The 18646-nt window shown below is 36.5% G+C and overlaps 1 protein-coding gene across 6 annotated transcripts; it reads left to right on the forward strand.

Annotated features, from left to right (window-relative positions):
- Positions 1–326: 326 nt before the first annotated feature.
- On the forward strand, positions 327–8348 carry LOC104218617 (dehydration-responsive element-binding protein 2D-like). Of its 6 annotated transcripts, none has more exons than XR_011404280.1 (3): positions 327–423; positions 2478–7991; positions 8075–8348. XR_011404280.1 is itself a non-coding variant. In XM_009769155.2 (3 exons), exon 3 carries the CDS (start codon positions 6476–6478, stop codon positions 7100–7102), a length of 627 nt encoding a protein of 208 aa, XP_009767457.1. In that variant the 5' UTR covers positions 327–423; positions 2478–2583; positions 4161–6475; the 3' UTR covers positions 7103–8348. The 6 variants fall into 6 exon arrangements, 4 of the variants coding, with proteins under 4 accessions (XP_009767457.1, XP_009767458.1, XP_009767454.1 ...); XR_011404281.1 differs by having other exon boundaries at positions 2478–2583; positions 7914–8348; XM_009769155.2 differs by having other exon boundaries at positions 2478–2583; positions 4161–8348.
- The last annotated feature ends 10298 nt before the right edge of the window (positions 8349–18646 follow it).

The following is an 18646-nucleotide window of genomic DNA, read 5'->3' on the forward strand; positions in this document are numbered from 1 at the left end:
AGACGACCATTTGGGGACTCTTTTTGTTAGAAACCTACCCCGCATACACTCGCACTGCCAGACTAGCATCGTTGATGAGGTTTTTTGTTATCCTTCAGGAACGACCCCAACTAATAGTTTACCCCAGAACCCCCTTTTTTTTACAACCCATCCATGTCGCATCTTTTGCACCAAAAAAAAAAGTTTTCTGTATTTCTTATATATTCCCATTTCTTTTCCGAAAAATCTCATTTACAAAAATATTATTTTTTCATCTAATAAAACTACTGTTCCACCTAATTAGTGAAAAGTTGACCCATTTAACCGGTTCAAACCCGATCCAATTTTTATAAATGGGTCAAACATAACCCATTTAGTTCTTCTACATTCATTTTAGAGGTTGTTAGCAAACAGAAACATTTCTCGAATTTCCAGAGCATTATGGTAAGTTTGTGTCTTCTATAAATTTTTCTGACTTAGAAAATAATTACTGCTTGAAATTCGAGGTTAAATTCTGTATCTGTTCATTCAATTAATGGTGAATTATGTTTTTACTACAGTTTATTAAATTCCAATGTTCCTTTTCCATATTTTTCACCGTATGTGTAGTGAAAGTTTCACCAATGTGTAATGGTGCACAGGAAATTGGTTTAATTTCCTATTTTTTGTTTTTTCCGATGGTTTATAGAGTGATTCTTTAATCCATTTGGTGAATGAATAAGAATTTCATTAGTAAAGCATACACGAAATGCAATTCAGTAAAAAATATTCCCCCCTTTGTAAACAAAAAAAGAGAGTAACTTTATACATTTTGAATTAAATAGAGCTGAAATTTGGTCCATCTTATGGTGTACTTGCTTTGTGGAGCTGTTATTAATGTTTTTTTTTTAAATTTTTTTTTAATTATACAAAGGTGAGGGGAAGGGGGAATTGGGGACAGAGAGGGGATTACAAGGTGGGGAATCGAGTCCTCCACCAATAAGGTGGAACTTCAGTTGCCAAACAACTAAGCGCATGCTTACTTTTTTTACTAGTTGTTACTGTTTTGATTGCGTGAGTGCACTTTTTTTGTGGGAAATATGAAATGATTATTGCTTTTAAAAAAAATTGGATTTGATTCTTCTCTGGACCAGTCCAGTTGGAGACACTATATTGTTCCTTTCCAAAGATGATGTTATGGTACCAATTAGTGCAGTGTTCAATGTAATTACAACAACAACAACAACCTAGTGGAATCCCACAAGTGGGGTCTGAGGTAGTGTGTATGCAGACCTTACCCCTACTCCGGAGGAGTAGAGAGGTTGTTTCCAATAGACCCTCGGCTCACGATGATGGAAAGAGACAGTGGAGCAGTAACATCAAAGGAAGCCAGGAAGATAACACCAGCAACGTAATAACCAGAAAATAGAAAGAAAAGCAATAACAATGACGCAATACTACAGACACAATGAAAGTAATAAGGATACACCAAGAGCCACTAGCATCCTAAAACAAAACACTATCAAACTAGACTACTACAACTTAACCTGCAACCCTAACGAAGTAATATTGACACAACAGGAGCTACTAGCAGCGTAAGACAAAACACTATCAGTCTAACCTCCTACCTCCTAACCTACAAACCTAATGCTCGACCTCAACAACTTCTTATCTGAAGCGTCTGCTTTTCTTGGAGAAAATTCTTATCTGGGGTTTAGATGATGAAGGAAATTAGGGTTTGAAGATTTTATGAAATGAATCAGGTTTGTGTTGAAGGATGGTGAAGAATAGAGCCTTTAATTATATGTAGTTGGAGGACTTATAAAAAAGAGAGAAATAAAAAGGAGAGGTTGGTGAATTAATACTGACTCCAAATTACATAAAGTTTTACGTTTTAACAATATGGTGATAAACAAGCCTTCTGTCTAAGTGAAATGGTAGTAAAAGCTAACAGTTTCTACTGTGTGTGATTTCTGTATAGAGAGTGAGGAAGTCAATTCTTGAAGAGTATTTTCATCTGGAAAAGAACATATTATCCAAGAATCATGTGTATCCTTTGTGTTATTATGGTATAAAGAAGGAACCATGACAAGGGGGCGACTAACTCCCAAAATTGGTTAAGGAGAGAAAGTAACTTGCCTCCTGTTCTAGTTGGAGTAGCTCATTTGTCCCTTGGTCGGGTACTTGGAAAATATCGAACCTCTTTCCTACTTCTGCCGTTTTACCTATTGAGCATAAGATTTCAAGTTTCTTCATATTGACTGGTTATTGCATGTCTTGACATCTGTGGAGTCTTTGTGTAAGAATATTGCTGTATATTAGGTCCATTGAGTTTCCTAGTGATGAATTGTGTGTGGACATCTTGGGAGTGTTGAAAGCTGGTGGAGTAGTTGTACTAATCATAAATTCCCAATTTGCTCCAAGTGGTAGGCAGTAAATTCTCAGTTTATGCCTTTTTGTTGTCTGTATTTTGATGGGAGTGCTAACTCTTCTGTTCATCTTTTAATTCTGAATAGCAGATAAACTCCACACTTGAGCGCGAGTTGTTGTTGGCAGGATTCTTGGACTCACAGTTGTCTGAAGCTGGCCACTCTTTTGTGGTTAGTAATTTCACCCATGAGTCTGGTATCCTACTTTTTTCTTTTCCTCCACATCAGCCCCCTGCGAATGAAAATCCTCTCCTTTTGTTGAGATTTGAGTGCAGTGAACCTTTTTTTTTGCATTTTAGTGCTTTTTACTGAATAGAGAACCTTTGCTTCTCTTTGATCTTTCTTAGACTGTTATATGCCTTATGTCAGGAATTTAAGTTTGCATTGTATTATCATTATTTATGTGGATATTATAAGTGTCATATAAGCACTTAATCTAGGTTATTTAAGGTTATTGAGTTTTCAAATACTTTATTATAATTTTTTCCTAGGGGAACTTCTTTAATATGGTCTGCTATGTTTCCTGTTTTTGCTGTCTTCTGCTCTTTTCAAGTATAAATATAGCAGGGAAAAAGAAAATGTGTCACTATGTATTGTGAAACCTAAGTTTTAAGAAGATCACTCAAACTCTGAAGCATGGATGGATCTTTAGGATTTCCCATCCTGATGTATCAGTAATGTACAAGTGCTCATTAACAATAATGTCTCTCTCATTCACTATTAACATATAGAGGAGATCAACAAATTATCCTATAACCTCCTTTACTTTCTGTTTTCTGTCATATAAGATGGACGTGAGCCTTATAGGTAGAGGCAAAACTAATTAAGATTGAGCATACATGCCACACGAAGTCCTTTTCTCGTAATCTGATGGTCTCAGAGAAACAGGAAGTGATGAACTTTTTAAGAGTGATAAATTTTGAGACAGGTTTTTAGAGGAACTGTGAAAGCAAAGATAAAATAACCGGCGGTCTAACTTAGGAATGAATGTACGGCTTCAAACTCTGTCACGAACAAAAGCCTGAGATTTGGAGAAGGGTAGAGGAGTCAGGAGTGAACCCATTGTCCACCGATTTTCGAACTTTGTGCCACTGGCTCCGGAGGATTTCTCGCCTATAAAAAAAAAACTTAGGAATGAATGTCTATTTACCTCATTCTTGGGATAGTGGATATTAAATGTTTCATGCATTCAGGAAGCTTAAAGGAAGTTGAGATAGGAAAGAATGCAAGAGCTATGAAATTTGTTAGAGGAGTTAATGAGGATAACTGAAGGGGTATTTTGAGTGGTGCCTCCACTTTCTTGCCATCATTTTGAGCAGGGTGTTGGTATTGTTTGTGTAAATATTCTTTGCAACAATGCTTAGCTACCGGGAGTTAATTTATATACAGTGGCTTGGCCGTGACAAGAGGCAGATGTAGCCTTTTAACTACGAGTTCACCTAAACCCAAGTTTTTGTGACACAGAGTATATATACATTATGTGAAAACCCACTAAAATTTCAATAAATATTAGATCTTAACCCATAATTTTTATATTACAATGATTTCAGTGCTAAGAATCTTAAAGGTTGAAAACATCAAGTTTAAATCCTAGATCCACCTCCGCTGTGACAGGATCAAAATATATGCCATACCATATGCTGTCAAAAGGCACCTCAATTACTTTTAACCATACACCAAAAATAAGAAAAGAAGAAGGAAAAAAAAAATTAAAATTTTACTTTTGTATTCTTGTTTCGTGTTCATCACATGTCCGTATTTTATGGATTTCAGCCAAATCTTTTCAGCATATAGTTACATGTTATATGGGGCCCCAGGTGAAGGTTTTCTGCATTGACGTCCCCTGCAACTCTTTATGTCAGAAGACATGAAGAGGACTTACACCATTACAATGATAGGCAGCCTTTTTAAGTCATGAGCTGATGTTACATGGCCCTTCATTATGCTTGATTTTGGATGCATTACTGATTACCAGAGGCAAAATTTGTCAGCCTAGTTTGTGACTTTTCAGAGCATATGCCACTTTTGTGTATGCCCTGTACAGCCATTTCATGCCGGTAATTGCTGTTATTTTATATGAATTCTTCGTTTGCAGTGACATCTGTATAGAACGGATTGATATGGGTGTGAATACATTAGACGAACTCTTCAAAATACACTAACAATTAGCAAAAGAAACTTGACTTACTCATGCCGAATACTTACAAACCCCTGTATTGACTCGGACAACATAGATTTGCAATCTTTGGATCCGCACTATAGCCATTATTTTCTGGAAATTAGCCACCTTGTGCAAAATTGTCGAGAGCCACACCTTTGACTCCTTTGTTTAGTTTAATATTAAAGTGACTCCAGCTTTTCTGGGCAAGAAGCTATGTGCTGCTACCAATTTATCTATTTACTGAAAAGAAAAAAGAAAAAAAAACATGTAATTTTGTGTTTCAGGGTATCTCACCGATCACAACTTATATAGTTGTATTTACATCTTTTCATCATGTAACATTAGGCGTCTAAAATTCGCAAATCAAGAACCTTGTACAATATCATTACTATTTTATGTTGCTGGAGTTTATTTTAATGGAGGTCCGAAATCGGTATTTACAATTAATTTCTTATAGTCGTGAGTTGCCGCGATGATAACATGAATCGCTTGATATAGTTGTTTTATGTTTGATCTATGTGTGGAATTGATTGCATTACACATTTCCTATAGTGCAGTCTTTTGTTATTTTTCTATCAAAATTTCTTCTTAGATTCTCGAGGCTAGAACAAATGGAATTAGATATTAGAAATGATATAATTCGATTAGATGATCTCCATGACTCAATGTGTTGGGAGTGTGAACCAATCTCACATTGATAGTTGAACTTGAAGGGAAAAAGAAGTTTAGGTGTAGAGATATTCTTAACTGGTATCAGACCTGTTGTGAAAAAATGTGTTGCCGGTCCAAGGCGAATAGTGTCACAGATGTTAAGAGTGTCTTTGTGCTGGTATGAGGTCCAATAAACTGGTATCATAGCCAATGGTTCGCTGGAGCGAACATGAACGTATGGCAGATGTGCAGACCCGGTTGGTTGGAACACTTGGACCCGTTGGAGATGCGCATGAGGAGAAGTCTGTGGGATATGGTGAGTACAAAAATACTCGACAATGTGGGTGGCACATATTGAATTTCCAGATGAACGTCAGTTTTGGTGGTTGGCTATGTGGTTCTAGCTTTGAGGGCCCTTCTATCTCTGATGATGGGACAAGCAGGATTTAGTTCGAGGGAGAGATTTGACGGGAATGCGAACAATGTGTCACACCATCTAAAATATCCCTATATCTTATATATAACTTCTTTTTCTTTTCCATTATCAATGTGAGACTTTATTCGCAACTTAATATATACTGTCATTTCGCTTATGAGATTTCTCTTTTAGTGTTGGGAAGAGAAACGATACACCCTTCTTCTCCCCTCACCCCCGGATGGATATGGTATGAGAGCTTGTACTTATTAGAGGGAAGCTTTGACAGTAGGACATGATTTCGTCGAAATCACAAGACTGTGAGTTAATGTAGATAAACTCTTCGGAAAATGTACAACTACTACAACTGTTCAAAGCACCCATCTTCTGTCTCATGCTCTTTAGTTCATGCTTATCAACATTCAATTTTTCCAGGACTGACGTCAGGATTTAGTTCACCTTTCTTGTTTAATACATTCCAAATTCCATCCACTCAGAATAAAAAGAAAGTAACGAATTTGGAAGGTAGTATAGAAAGTGGAAAAGTTAGAAAAGAAAATTTCTTAAAACGGAAGAAAACCTAGAGAAGTATTCTCAGCTGTAAAACCCTGTCCGTTCCACGTTTGCATGGGAACAAAAAGAAAACACATGCATAACATCCATGTTAATTGCAACTACAAACATGATCGGTGATTGCTTTTGACAAGTACTAGTGAACTTCCCCTGTACATAGACACATAGGAGAAACGAAATTTCTCCATTAAAGCTCATTTTCTGCTTCCTCAACTATAAATACTAACCCTAAACCATATTGAACAACTCAATTTCAACTCTCTTCCAAATCAGTCCCTTTTTCCCAAAATGTCACACTGTTCTGCAGAAAAAAAGACCATGAAAATCAGCCAAGCAACTTCCAGAAAAGGTTGTATGCGAGGCAAAGGTGGCCCTGAAAATGCTAGCTGCACCTACAAGGGCGTTCGGCAGCGTACATGGGGGAAATGGGTAGCAGAAATCCGTGAACCCAACCGTGGCCCTCGCCTCTGGCTCGGTACTTTTGAGACTTCTCATGATGCTGCTATGGCTTATGATGCTGTTGCACATAAACTCTATGGCGATAATGCCAAGCTCAATTTTGGCCAAAATTCAACTGGCTCTAGCAGCTCGACATACAGTACTGGAGTTCCAGAGACTGTGAAAATGGAGAATGAATCTTTGTTCTTCAACAATGATTTTGAAAGCAGCTGCTATTCCGGGGGGCAAGCTTCATTTCCATTACTGGACAACAAAAAAGTTGAAGAGGATAACAGTGATGAAGGTGTAGGATTTGGTGGAATGTGGGAAGATTTGAATGTGAACTTGCCGGAGATTGACGACTCCTCCATCTGGGCGGAGGCAAAAGCCACAACTTTATTCCAGGCAGTGAACGAACCAGGAATGTTTCCTGGCAACCTAGGTGATGGGATTGAATATCCTCCCTGGTATTCATAAGCTTTAAAAAATTCACGCATAATTGCATTTGTAAATGTATAAGTATTAGCTAAGCTGTCATTTAGTTGTGTACTGGAAACTTAAAGGTTTGCTATCTAAGGTCCTTAGTGATGTGATCCTGTTTGGTGTGTTTGTAAGTATAGGGATGAACAAATGTTAGCCTACTGTGTTAAGCAATTAAGAGAAAAAAGTAGAAAACAGAAGAATATCTATATATGACTAGATCTACTATTTAGTAGTTTGCCCGTGTCTTCTTACTCTCCTTTTTTTGGATCTTTTTAGCTCATGCACAAGCTATACTCTTTCTTAAGAGAAACTATCTTAAAGAACCTATCTTTGTGCTAAGAAAGTTAACAGTGCGCTAAACATTGGTGTTTATATCAGTATTGTTGCTAAATTATACGTCTGACTAAGATCAGTGTTGCTCAAGTATATCGATATGCATTGTATTATGAACTTCTCTGTTTGTGTAACTTCATTGGTTTTGGCTAAGACCAATGTTTCTTTTCTCTCTTTTTAAATAGGTTGGGGCTTATGAATTATCACATTGATTATGTAGTATGTACTCTGTTTCATTTTTTCTGTCTTTGCTAGAAATGTCTTCTGTAAATGTAACTGATTACTCCTTGTCAATATGGTATCAAAGTCTTAACCTTTCTCCTTTTGCTTTTTAACTATTGATTCCTCATTTGTCATCAACTTCTCCTATTTCTTGCGCAATTCTCTTTTTGCTTTTAAACTATTGATTCCTCATTTGTCATCAGTTTCTCCTGTTTCTTGTGCAATTGTTTTCTATATTTTTGGTTGACAGTTGAGATATCTTATTTTCTTGTTGTTGCTACTGGTTGAGCCGAGGGTCTATCAGAAACATCATCTCTACCTTCACAAGGTAGGGATAAGGTCTGCGTATACATTACCCTCCCCAGACTCCACTTGTGGGATTACACCGGGTTTGTTGTTGTTGATTGACAGTTCAGACAAACTCTACCGACCTAATTGGAGAGGTGTTTAAGGCGATCGATCTAATAGTTCATCATTATGAATGTTGAAGGACTAGGAAGAATATTTAGCTTTGGAAGAGGGTAGGGAAGAAAGAATGATGTATTATGGTTTTGCCTTATTAAACCTGGCCGTATATTGAGCATGAATCTATGATTGTGAGATGCCTTCATTCTTACTCTTTTTCCTTTTAAACTTTGATTCCTGATTTACTACATCATCAGACTATCATTTTCTCTTATTTCTTAGCACAATTGTTTTCTTTTGTATTTGTAACTGATAGTTCATACGAACGCTACCGACATGATAGGAAAGTCTATTACGCAATCAATTTAATAGTTTTTTATGTACCACGTGGCAATTATCGCCATTATCAATGTTGTAGGGGAAAGAAGAATGGCTTCAAAAGAGGGTATGGAAGAAAGAAAAATTTCATTACATGAGTTTGTGTTATAATCCTTATTCTTAGATTTCTATTACTACCTAACGTTACTTCTGCTTTGGTTTTCTTATTATCTTCTTGTTATCGCTTTTTTTTTTTTCATATTTTCTTCGCTATCGTACTTTTTTTTTAAACTACCGTGATTTTGCTTTTCTTGAGCCTACGGTCTATTTTGTGCCTCTCTATCTACATAAGGTAGGGGTAAGGTCTGTATATACACTACCCTTCACAGACCCCACTTGTGGGATTACACTAGATTTTTTAGTGTTGTTGAGTTTGTGTTACAAAACCAAATGTAGTACCAGAGGAAGAAATGAAAAAAATACATCCTGATAGGAGGCGAAATAAGAACAGCAATGACAAAGGCACATGGTATAGATAAAAGAGGTGTATAAGATATGAATATATGGTGATGTCTTATTCTTGGTTAAATTTCCCTTTTAACTATTGATTCTTGATTAACCATATACATCTAAGCTATCAGTTTGTTTCTTCTTCTATTTTTTGCGTAATTATTGACAGTCTTAGATCAGTTTGTTTCTTCTTCTATTTTTCGCGTAATTATTGACAGTTCAGATAAACTCTACCGATATGACAGGAAAAATCTATTACGCAATCAGTCTAATAGTTTATATATACCACATGGCGATTGTCACCATTATGATTGTTGGTCTTTAAAGAGGGTAGGGAAGAAAGAAGGATGTATTATGAGTTTGCCTTAGAAATACTAATGGTGATACCAGAGGAAGCATGCAATGGAAAAGAAAGAACATGTGGTAATAAGAGGAAAAATAAGAACAAGAATAAAGGCAACGATAAGAAAATGATGAGTGTATGTATTTGGAACTATCAGTTCTTTTCTATTTCTTGCATATTTGTTTTCTCTGTCTGGTGTGGCCTTAGATTTCACTGTCCCTTTCCGCTTCACTAAGAAAGAGTCTTGATCGACCTAGTATTAACTTATTACAGTTCAGACAAATTCTACCGATAGCTAGCTGGAAAAAACTATTACTCAATCAATATAGTAGTTTCTATACACCACATGGTCAGGGGCGAAGCCAGCCTTTCGGTCATGGTTTCGGCGAATCGTATAGCTTTAGTCCAAACTCTGTATTTTCTTTAAGTAACTTATTGAATATGTATAAATTTTTTAATTTAGAACTCAGTAACTTAAAAGACTAGAATTATGTATAAGCTTCATTTTCTGGCTCTACCGCTACACGTGGCAATACTATCATTTATCACTAATACGAATATTTATGAACAAAGGACAGTGACTAGGTTTGGAAAGGAAGACTTGCTAAACCCAGAATTTATTCCAACCGTTTAAAGATGCATTAAAAAAAAAAAATCTTCCCTGAGAAGTGATAACAGTAAAAATTTATTCATATTGTGTATTTACACGAAACTAATGTATGTAAAAAACGTATTTTTGATAAACATTGTATTCTTTTAACTGTTAAAGTTAAATTGCTTGATTTGATATAAAACTCGGGTGAAGATAAAAATGTCTGTGATAACTATGTGAAAAAATAGGAATAAACCTTCCTTTTCTAGAAAGTATTGCATATTTTAGCTGTTTTAATAAATGACTGGCAATTGATTTCTCTGAGTAAATTACTAATATTGATTATCTTTATATGGGGTTGAATTTTCTATAGAAGGTACAAAAGAGAAAAAATAAAGAAAAAATAAATAAAGAGGGTAGACGAAACCCATTTGTCCTCATTAAAAGAAAGTTAAACAAAATTAGAAAGGGGGAAAATGGAAATGTACATGAAAAATAATGAAGAAAATTATTCGACATAGAGGTTTTTTACGTGTTTCTGTTAATTCATTTTTTATAACATCGATATGATATACGAGTAATTGTTAGATACACAAGTTAGTTATGATAGATAGAGATATTAATAAGATATATTTTATAATAATTATTAACTGGGCACATATGTTGCACGTTTATCACACGTCAATTACTAAAAATACTTACATTCAACTTTTTCCGCCACGACAGCCATTCCCATTCATGTGGGGGATTGTTGGACTTTAAGCCATTGGGCTTTAAAGTAGAAGAAGTGTGAATTGGAAATGGAGGGAAATAAAATGGAGGGAAAATGAAAATTTGAAGAAGTGAACTTTTGTCTTGCACTTTGTCCCTCATTGGTGAGGGACAATCACATTTGTGTGCTTATATATAGATTCACTTCTTAAAGCTCTTAAAAGGAGTTGAAGAGAATGAACCCTCGCGCCGTCGTCGTCGCTCGGCTTCGGCTTCGGCTTTGTCAAATGATCGGTAAGATTATTTTTTGGACAAAATTTATTTAATTATTTAATAATTAATTAAATGCCAAATCACTGCTGAAAATACGCCAGAACCCTGGTGAAAATTCAGAAGGCCTCGCTGGCCGCGGTTCTGCCGCGACCGCGGTAGAATCGCGGCAGTCGGATTCAGAGAGCCTCTCTGGTCGCGTATTTTCTGAAAAGGCACCTTTCCAGACACCTCTTCTGATATTTGCCTATAAATTCTGAGGCAAGGCTGCATCTTCAAGACACGAAAAACACTCTAGAACTTCTTTCTTTCTGAATACACTGCATCCTAATTCGCAGTCTCTCTCTCTCAAATTCGTAAGTGTGATTTTGCTCCGTTCTTTGAGTTCGTTTGTATTGCCATTGTTGCAAGGTTTATTCCGATTTATCTTGGGAGGATTTAATCCATTACCTTGGCAACGTTGAGGGGGTTAAAATTCCTTAAGGACACACAAGAAAATTGTGGACTCGGAATAATTCTGATTCTTTATTGTTTTTTTTTTTCTAGATTTCTTTATTCTTCTAACAGTTTTCTGATTTTTGTTTCACACAGTAACGCTTACAAGCTTAAGGAATTTTTTATTTACTAACGTTTCTGTGTTGATTATTAAACTGTTTTCTATATACTTTGTTAGAGACTAAAGCCTTGTTGCTTTCCACTCCTATAATTGTTTCTGTCCGGTTTAAAGTACATAAAAACTTTGCCGGAATAATAAACGCACGGATTTGAAGTATAGAAAAACTTCACCATTGTTACGTGTTCTATGTTTGGTTTGGTATTCAGTGTGAAGATATCAAAACTTCACTGATTTAAAAAGTTCTGTATTGTTTTCAACTTTACAGAAATATGACGAATGAAAACCAAACTAATGGAAGTATTGCGGGAACAGGTGCTACTGTTACGAGTGCTGCTGCCTCGTCAAGCCGTTCTACTCCTGCTCATGCTATGGCACCGACAGAAAAACCTGGAAAGTTTTCCGGTATTGACTTCAAACGCTGGCAAATGAAGATGCTCTTCTATCTTACTACGTTGAGTTTGCAACGTTTCATCAAGGAGGATCCTCCGGTCATGGCTGAGAATACTCCGGATGATGAACGACTTGTTGTAACTGAAGCATGGAAACATTCTGATTTCTTGTGCAAAAACTACATATTGAGTTGTTTGGAAGATGGCTTGTACAATGTCTATAGTGTCATGGAAACTTCAAAAGCGTTATGGAATGCACTTGAGAAGAAGTACAAGACTGAGGATGCCGGACTTAAGAAGTTCGTGGCTGCAAGGTTTTTGGATTTCAAGATGATTGACACAAGTCCAAGAATTACAAGTCATTGTGTATGACCTCCTTGCTGAAGGTATGACCCGAGTCAATAATTTTATTAATAAGATTTATCTTATTACTAATTATGAGTTTGTTATTGAAGGTATGGTCATAAATGAGGCCTTTCAAGTCGCTGCTTTCATTGAGAAATTACCTCCGTTGTGGAAGGATTTTAAGAACTATCTTAAACACAAGCGGAAGGAAATGACACTAGAAGACTTGATTGTTCGTCTGAGGATAGAAGAAGACAACAAAAATGCTGAAAAGAAGTCACGTGGAAACTCAACAATTGTGGGGGCAAACATTGTTGAGGAGGCACCACAAAATAAGAAAAGGAAGAAGGCTTCTGGACCAAAGAATTACCCAAGCAAGAAGAAGTTCAAGGGTAATTGCCACAATTGTGGAAAAACTGGGCATAAGGCAGTGGATTGTCGTGCGCCAAAGACTGATAAGAAGAAAAAGAATCAAGTAAACATGGTTGAAGATGAAATGGAAGACTTGTGTGCCATATTGTCTGAATGCAACTTGGTAGGAAATCTGAAAGAATGGTGGATAGATTCTGGAGCCACCCGCCATGTGTGTGCTAACAAGGAGTTATTTTATTCTTATGCCCCCGCTGGTCCCGATGAGACAATCTTCATGGGAAATTCATCTACGGCCAAAATTGAAGGAGTTGGCAAGATTGCGTTGAAGATGACGTCAGGAAAAATAGTGACTCTAAACCAAGTCCTCCATGTTCCAGAAATTCGCAAGAATCTTGTGTCTACCTCACTTCTTGTCAAGAATGGATTCAAACGTATTTTTGTTTCTAATAGTGTTGTACTTAGTAAGAACGATGTATATGTAGGAAAAGGTTACCTAAATGAGGGCCTTTTTAAGCTAAATGTAATAGCAGTTCCTATCAATAAAGTGAATGTTTCTTCTTACTTACTTGAGTCAAACACTTTATGGCATTCGCGTTTAGGTCACGTAAACTTCAAAACATTGCGGAAGATGATAAATCTAGAAGTATTGCCAAAATTTGATTGCATTAATTCCAAATGTCAAATATGTGTGGAATCAAAGTATGCTAAGCATCCTTATAAGTCCGTTGAAAGGAATTCAAGTCCTTTAGACTTAATTCACACAGATATTTGCGACATGAAGTCAACACCATCTCGCGGTGGGAAAAAGTATTTTATTACTTTTATTGACGATAGCACGAGATACTGCTATGTTTATTTACTTAATAGTAAAGATGAGGCAATTGATGCTTTCAAGCAATACAAGAGTGAAGTTGAAACGCAACTAAACAAAAAGATCAAAATGATAAGAAGTGATAGGGGTGGCGAATATGAATCTCCTTTTGAAGAAATTTATTTGGAAAATGGCATTATTCACCAAACAACTGCCCCTTACTCTCCACAATCTAATGGAATTGCAGAGAGGAAGAATCGAACGTTGAAGGAGATGATGAATGCATTGCTAATAAGTTCTGGCTTACCACAGAACTTGTGGGGGGAAGCTATACTTACAGCTAACCGAATAATCAACCGTGTACCTCATAGTAAAACACAGTCCATTCCTTATGAGAAGTGGAAAGGAAGGAAGCCTAGCTTGAAATACTACAAAGTGTGGGGGTGTTTAGCTAAGGTACAAGTACCTAAACCTAAAAGGGTTAAGATAGGTCCAAAAACGGTTGATTGTGTGTTTATTGGATATGTAACCAATAGCAAGACATATCGTTTTCTGGTTCATACATCAAAAAATCTTGAGATTCGCATTAATACGATAATAGAATCAGATAATGTTGAATTCTTTGAAACTATTTATCCGTATAAAAAGGAAAGTGAAGTGATCTGCCAAAATTCAAAGCGACCTCGGGAGGAAACAACAGATGGTATGCCTAATGAGGAAAATCCGAGAAGAAGTAAACGTCAAAGGACATCTACTTCATTCGGTCCAGATTTTCTGACTTTCTTATTAGAAAATGAGCCTCGTACCTTCAAGAAAGCAATATCTTCCTCAGAGGCACAATATTGGAAAGAAGTTGTCAATAGTGAAATAGAGTCCATATTGAGCAACCATACTTGGGAATTGGTTGATCTTCCTCCGGGTAACAAAACGTTGGGTTCTAAATGGATTTTCAAGAAGAAAATGAAAGACGATGGTACTATTGACAAATACAAGGCAAGACTTGTTGTCAAAGGATTTAGACAATGAGAAGGTCTTGACTATTTTGACACATACTCGCCGGTAACAAGAATTACATCTATTCGGATGCTAATAGCGTTAGCCGCCTTGTATGGTCTTCAAATCCATCAAATGGATGCAAAAACAACCTTCTTAAATGGTGATCTTGAGGAAGAAATTTACATGAACCAACCTGAAGGGTTTGTGGTCCTGGGAAAAGAAAAGAAGGTGTGCAGACTTGTTAAGTCTCTTTATGGACTAAAACAAGCACCCAAACAATGGCATGCGAAATTTGACCAAACAATGTTGTCAAATGGTTTTAAGATTAATGAATGTGATAAATGTGTTTACATTAAGAACGTTCAAAATCATGTAGTCATTGTTTGCTTATATGTTGATGATATGCTAATAATGAGCAAAGACATTGCCGACATTCAAGCTACTAAGCGTATGCTTGCTAGTAAGTTTGATATGAAAGACTTAGGAGTTGCCGATGTAATTCTAGGAATTAAAATCCAGAGGACTCCTCAAGGTCTAGCTTTGTCTCAATCACATTACGTGAAAATGGTACTTGAAAAATTCAAACACTTGGAATTTAGAAGTGCAAGGACTCCAATTGACTTAAACCATCATCTTATGAAGAATAAAGGCGAAAGTACGTCTCAATTGGAGTATGCTCGTGTGTTGGGAAGTCTAATGTACATCATGAACTGTACACGACCCGATATAGCTTGTGCAATAAGTAAACTTAGTCGATTCACAAGTAATCCCAACAAGCATCACTGGGTGGCTATGAAACGAGTTCTGGGATATTTGGAGTATACCCAAGACTACGCTTTGCACTACAATAAATATCCTGCGGTTATCGAAGGATATAGTGATGCAAATTGGATAACCGGCTCAACAGAAACAAAGTCCACAAGTGGATATGTTTTTACTGTTGGTGGAGGAGCAATATCTTGGAAATCTTCCAAACAGACGTGTATCGCTCGCTCTACAATGGAATCAGAGTTTATAGCATTGGATAAAGCCGGTGAAGAAGCTGAATGGCTTCGGAATTTTTTAGAAGACATTCCGTTCTGGCCAAAACCTTTGGCTCCTATTTGCATACATTGCGATAGTGAGGCTGCAATAGGACGGGCAGGGAGCGTTATGTATAACGGAAAGTCTCGTCATATACGACGAAGACATAATACCGTTAGACAACTACTTTCTAGTGGAATTATCACTATTGATTATGTAAGATCAAAGGATAATGTTGCGGATCCACTTACAAAAGGCTTAACTAGAGAGGGAGTTGAGAAAACATCTAAGGCAATGGGACTATGACCGAGGACAAGTCAACATGGCGGTAATTCTACCTAGAATTTTGGTTGTTCCGAGATCTAGGTTCAAGGAGCTCAAATAAAGTTATGATTAACCGGTTCAACATTGTCAAAAAAAAAAAACTTTGGTCCATTCTCGTGATGAAGACAATGTTCAGTAACAAGGATAGAACTTTACACGTTCTTTAATGATTACCTAAGTTTGATGAGGTATTTATCAAATAGTGTCAATCTAAAGGATTACACGTTTAGGAATCACCTATGTAAGTGTGAAGTAGAAGCCGCTTCAATGAGAATTCTGTAAGGCCAATTCTCTACGCACTTATGAAACCAGGCGCTGTTCATGGCTAAAACGAACACAACAATGAGAACCAAAAGACGGTTCAGGGTTGGTTGTGTGTCATATGGTTGTCTAGGTATACACTAAAGTTCGACGGTTCAAAGATATCAAATCTACCGATTGACCGAGTATATCCGACATATGTTCACTACGGAAAGTTCAAAGGGAAACCTACTTATCCAGATGCAATTAATCCTTACTTGCAAAATCACATAGCTTTCATCTATGATCTTTCTTGATACAGCCATTCCCATTCATGTGGGGGATTGTTGGACTTTAAGCCATTGGGCTTTAAAGTAGAAGAAGTGTGAATTGGAAATGGAGGGAAATAAAATGGAGGGAAAATAAAAATTTGAAGAAGTGAACTTTTGTCTTGCACTTTATCCCTCATTGGTGAGGGACAATCACATTTGTGTGCTTATATATAGATTCACTTCTTAAAGCTCTTAAAAGGAGTTGACGAGAATGAACCCTGACGCCGTCGTCGTCGCTCGCTCGGCTCGGCTTTGGCTTTGGCTTTGGATTTGGATTTGTCAAATGATCGATAAGATTATTTTTTGGACAAAATTTATTTAATTATTTAATAATTAATTAAATGCCAAATCACCGCTGAAAATACGCCAGAACCCTGCTGAAAATTCAGAAGGCCTCGCTGGCCGCGGTTCTGCCGCGACCGCGGTAGAATCGCGGCAGTCGGATACAGAGAGCCTCTCTGGCCGTGGTTCTGCCACGATCGCGGTAGAACCGCGGCAGGCCACGTATTTTCTGAAAAGGCACCTTTCCAGACACCTCTTCTGATATTTTCCTATAAATTCTGAGGCAAGGATGCATCTTCAAGACACGAAAAACACTCCAGAACTTCTTTCTTTCTGAATACACTGCATCCTAATTCGCAGTCTCTCTCTCTCAAATTCGTAAGTGTGATTTTGCTCCGTTCTTTGAGTTCGTTGGTATCCTGCAGTTTGTATTGCCACTGTTGCAGGAAGGTTTATTCCGTTTTATCCTGGGAGGATTTAATCCATTACCTTGGCAACGTTGAGGGGGTTAAAATTCCTTAAGGACACACAAGAAAATTGTGAACTCGGAATAATTCTGATTCTTTATTGTTTTTTTTCTTCTAGATTTCTTTATTCTTCTAACAGTTTCTGATTTTTGTTTCAACACAGTAACGCTTACAAAACTTCCAATTCCAATCGAAACATATAGATTCGTAAATAGATTGGTATGTATAGCCACTTTAGTCGTACCTTTTACAATATTATCTAGAAATTAAATTCCTGTACTAAAGCAACTATAAATGCTACCTCTAAACCATATTGAACAACTCAAAACTCAATTTTCTTCCAAATTAGTACCTCCTTTTTTTGGAAAATATTACATATTTTTCCATCTTTCTACATGAACTTAATAATGCGATTTTTCTTATTAAACTACTAATACTAATCACCATTATAGTCGCTGAATTTTCTATTGCAAGGACTAATGGAAATTGATGAACGAAAATCTATTTGACCTCACAAAGGAAAGACAATTTAAGAAATAACGCGAATATTTTTTTTAATAAAAAAGACACGTGTATTGCACGTTTTGTCACATATCAAATTATTAATACTTATCCCATTTAGCTTTTTTCACACTGCATATAAATTACTTCTTTTTGGTTTTGTTTAATACATTACTGATTCATTCACTCAAAAGAAAAAGAAAGTAACGAGTTTGGAGGATAGTGTTTTATGTGGAATAGTTAGAAAAGAAATATTCTTAAGGAAAACCCTGTCCGTTCATTGCCATCTTTACTTGGGTACAAAAGGAAAATGGATGTATAAGCATCCATGTTAATTGCAGTTATAAACATGATCGTTGATTGCTTTTAATTATAAACAAATATTATTTTGTGTATTATTATACATTTAATTAGAGGTGTTATTCGTTATACAACTCGCAAACGAATGTAAGAAATGTTGTTACATACCATGATGAGGGATATATTTGTTATCTTTATAACATATGATGATCTTTTTTTTACGTATTTGTTATTCATTTTTGATAACTTCGATATCATATACGTGTAAGTGTTAGATACAGAAGTTAGTTATGATATATAGGAATATTAATAAGATAGAATTTAATGATAATTAGGTGGACACGTGCTGTAACGATCCGACCGATCATTTTGAGCTCTAGTGCGTCGGTCGGCGGTTTGAGGCCTTGAGTAGCTTCATTTTAGGTATTATGACTTGTGTGTGTGGTCAGAATTGAATTTCGGGAAGTTCAGAGTTGATTCAGATGGAAAATTCTAATTTTGGAGCTTTAAGTTGGAAGAATTAACCAAGGTTTGAATTTTGAGTAAACGACCTTGGAATCAGAATTTTAAGGTTCCAATAGGTTCGTATGATGACTTCGGACTTGGGCGTATGTTCGGGTTGAATATCGAGTCGCCCGGGAGTATTTCGGCGCTTATTGTGAGAAGTTGGCATTTTGAAGGTTTTAGAATTTCCTAAGTTTGGTTTGAGGTGAACTTTAGTGTTGTCATTGTCCGTTTGGGATTCCGAGCCTTGGAATAGGTTGGTATTGTGAATTGTGACTTGTACGTAAAGTTTGGCATCATTCCGCAATATTTTGATATGATTCGGATGCGTT

Source organism: Nicotiana sylvestris, chromosome 12, assembly GCF_000393655.2.
Source record: "Nicotiana sylvestris chromosome 12, ASM39365v2, whole genome shotgun sequence".
In the NCBI taxonomy this organism is placed as follows: Eukaryota; Viridiplantae; Streptophyta; class Magnoliopsida; order Solanales; family Solanaceae; genus Nicotiana; species Nicotiana sylvestris.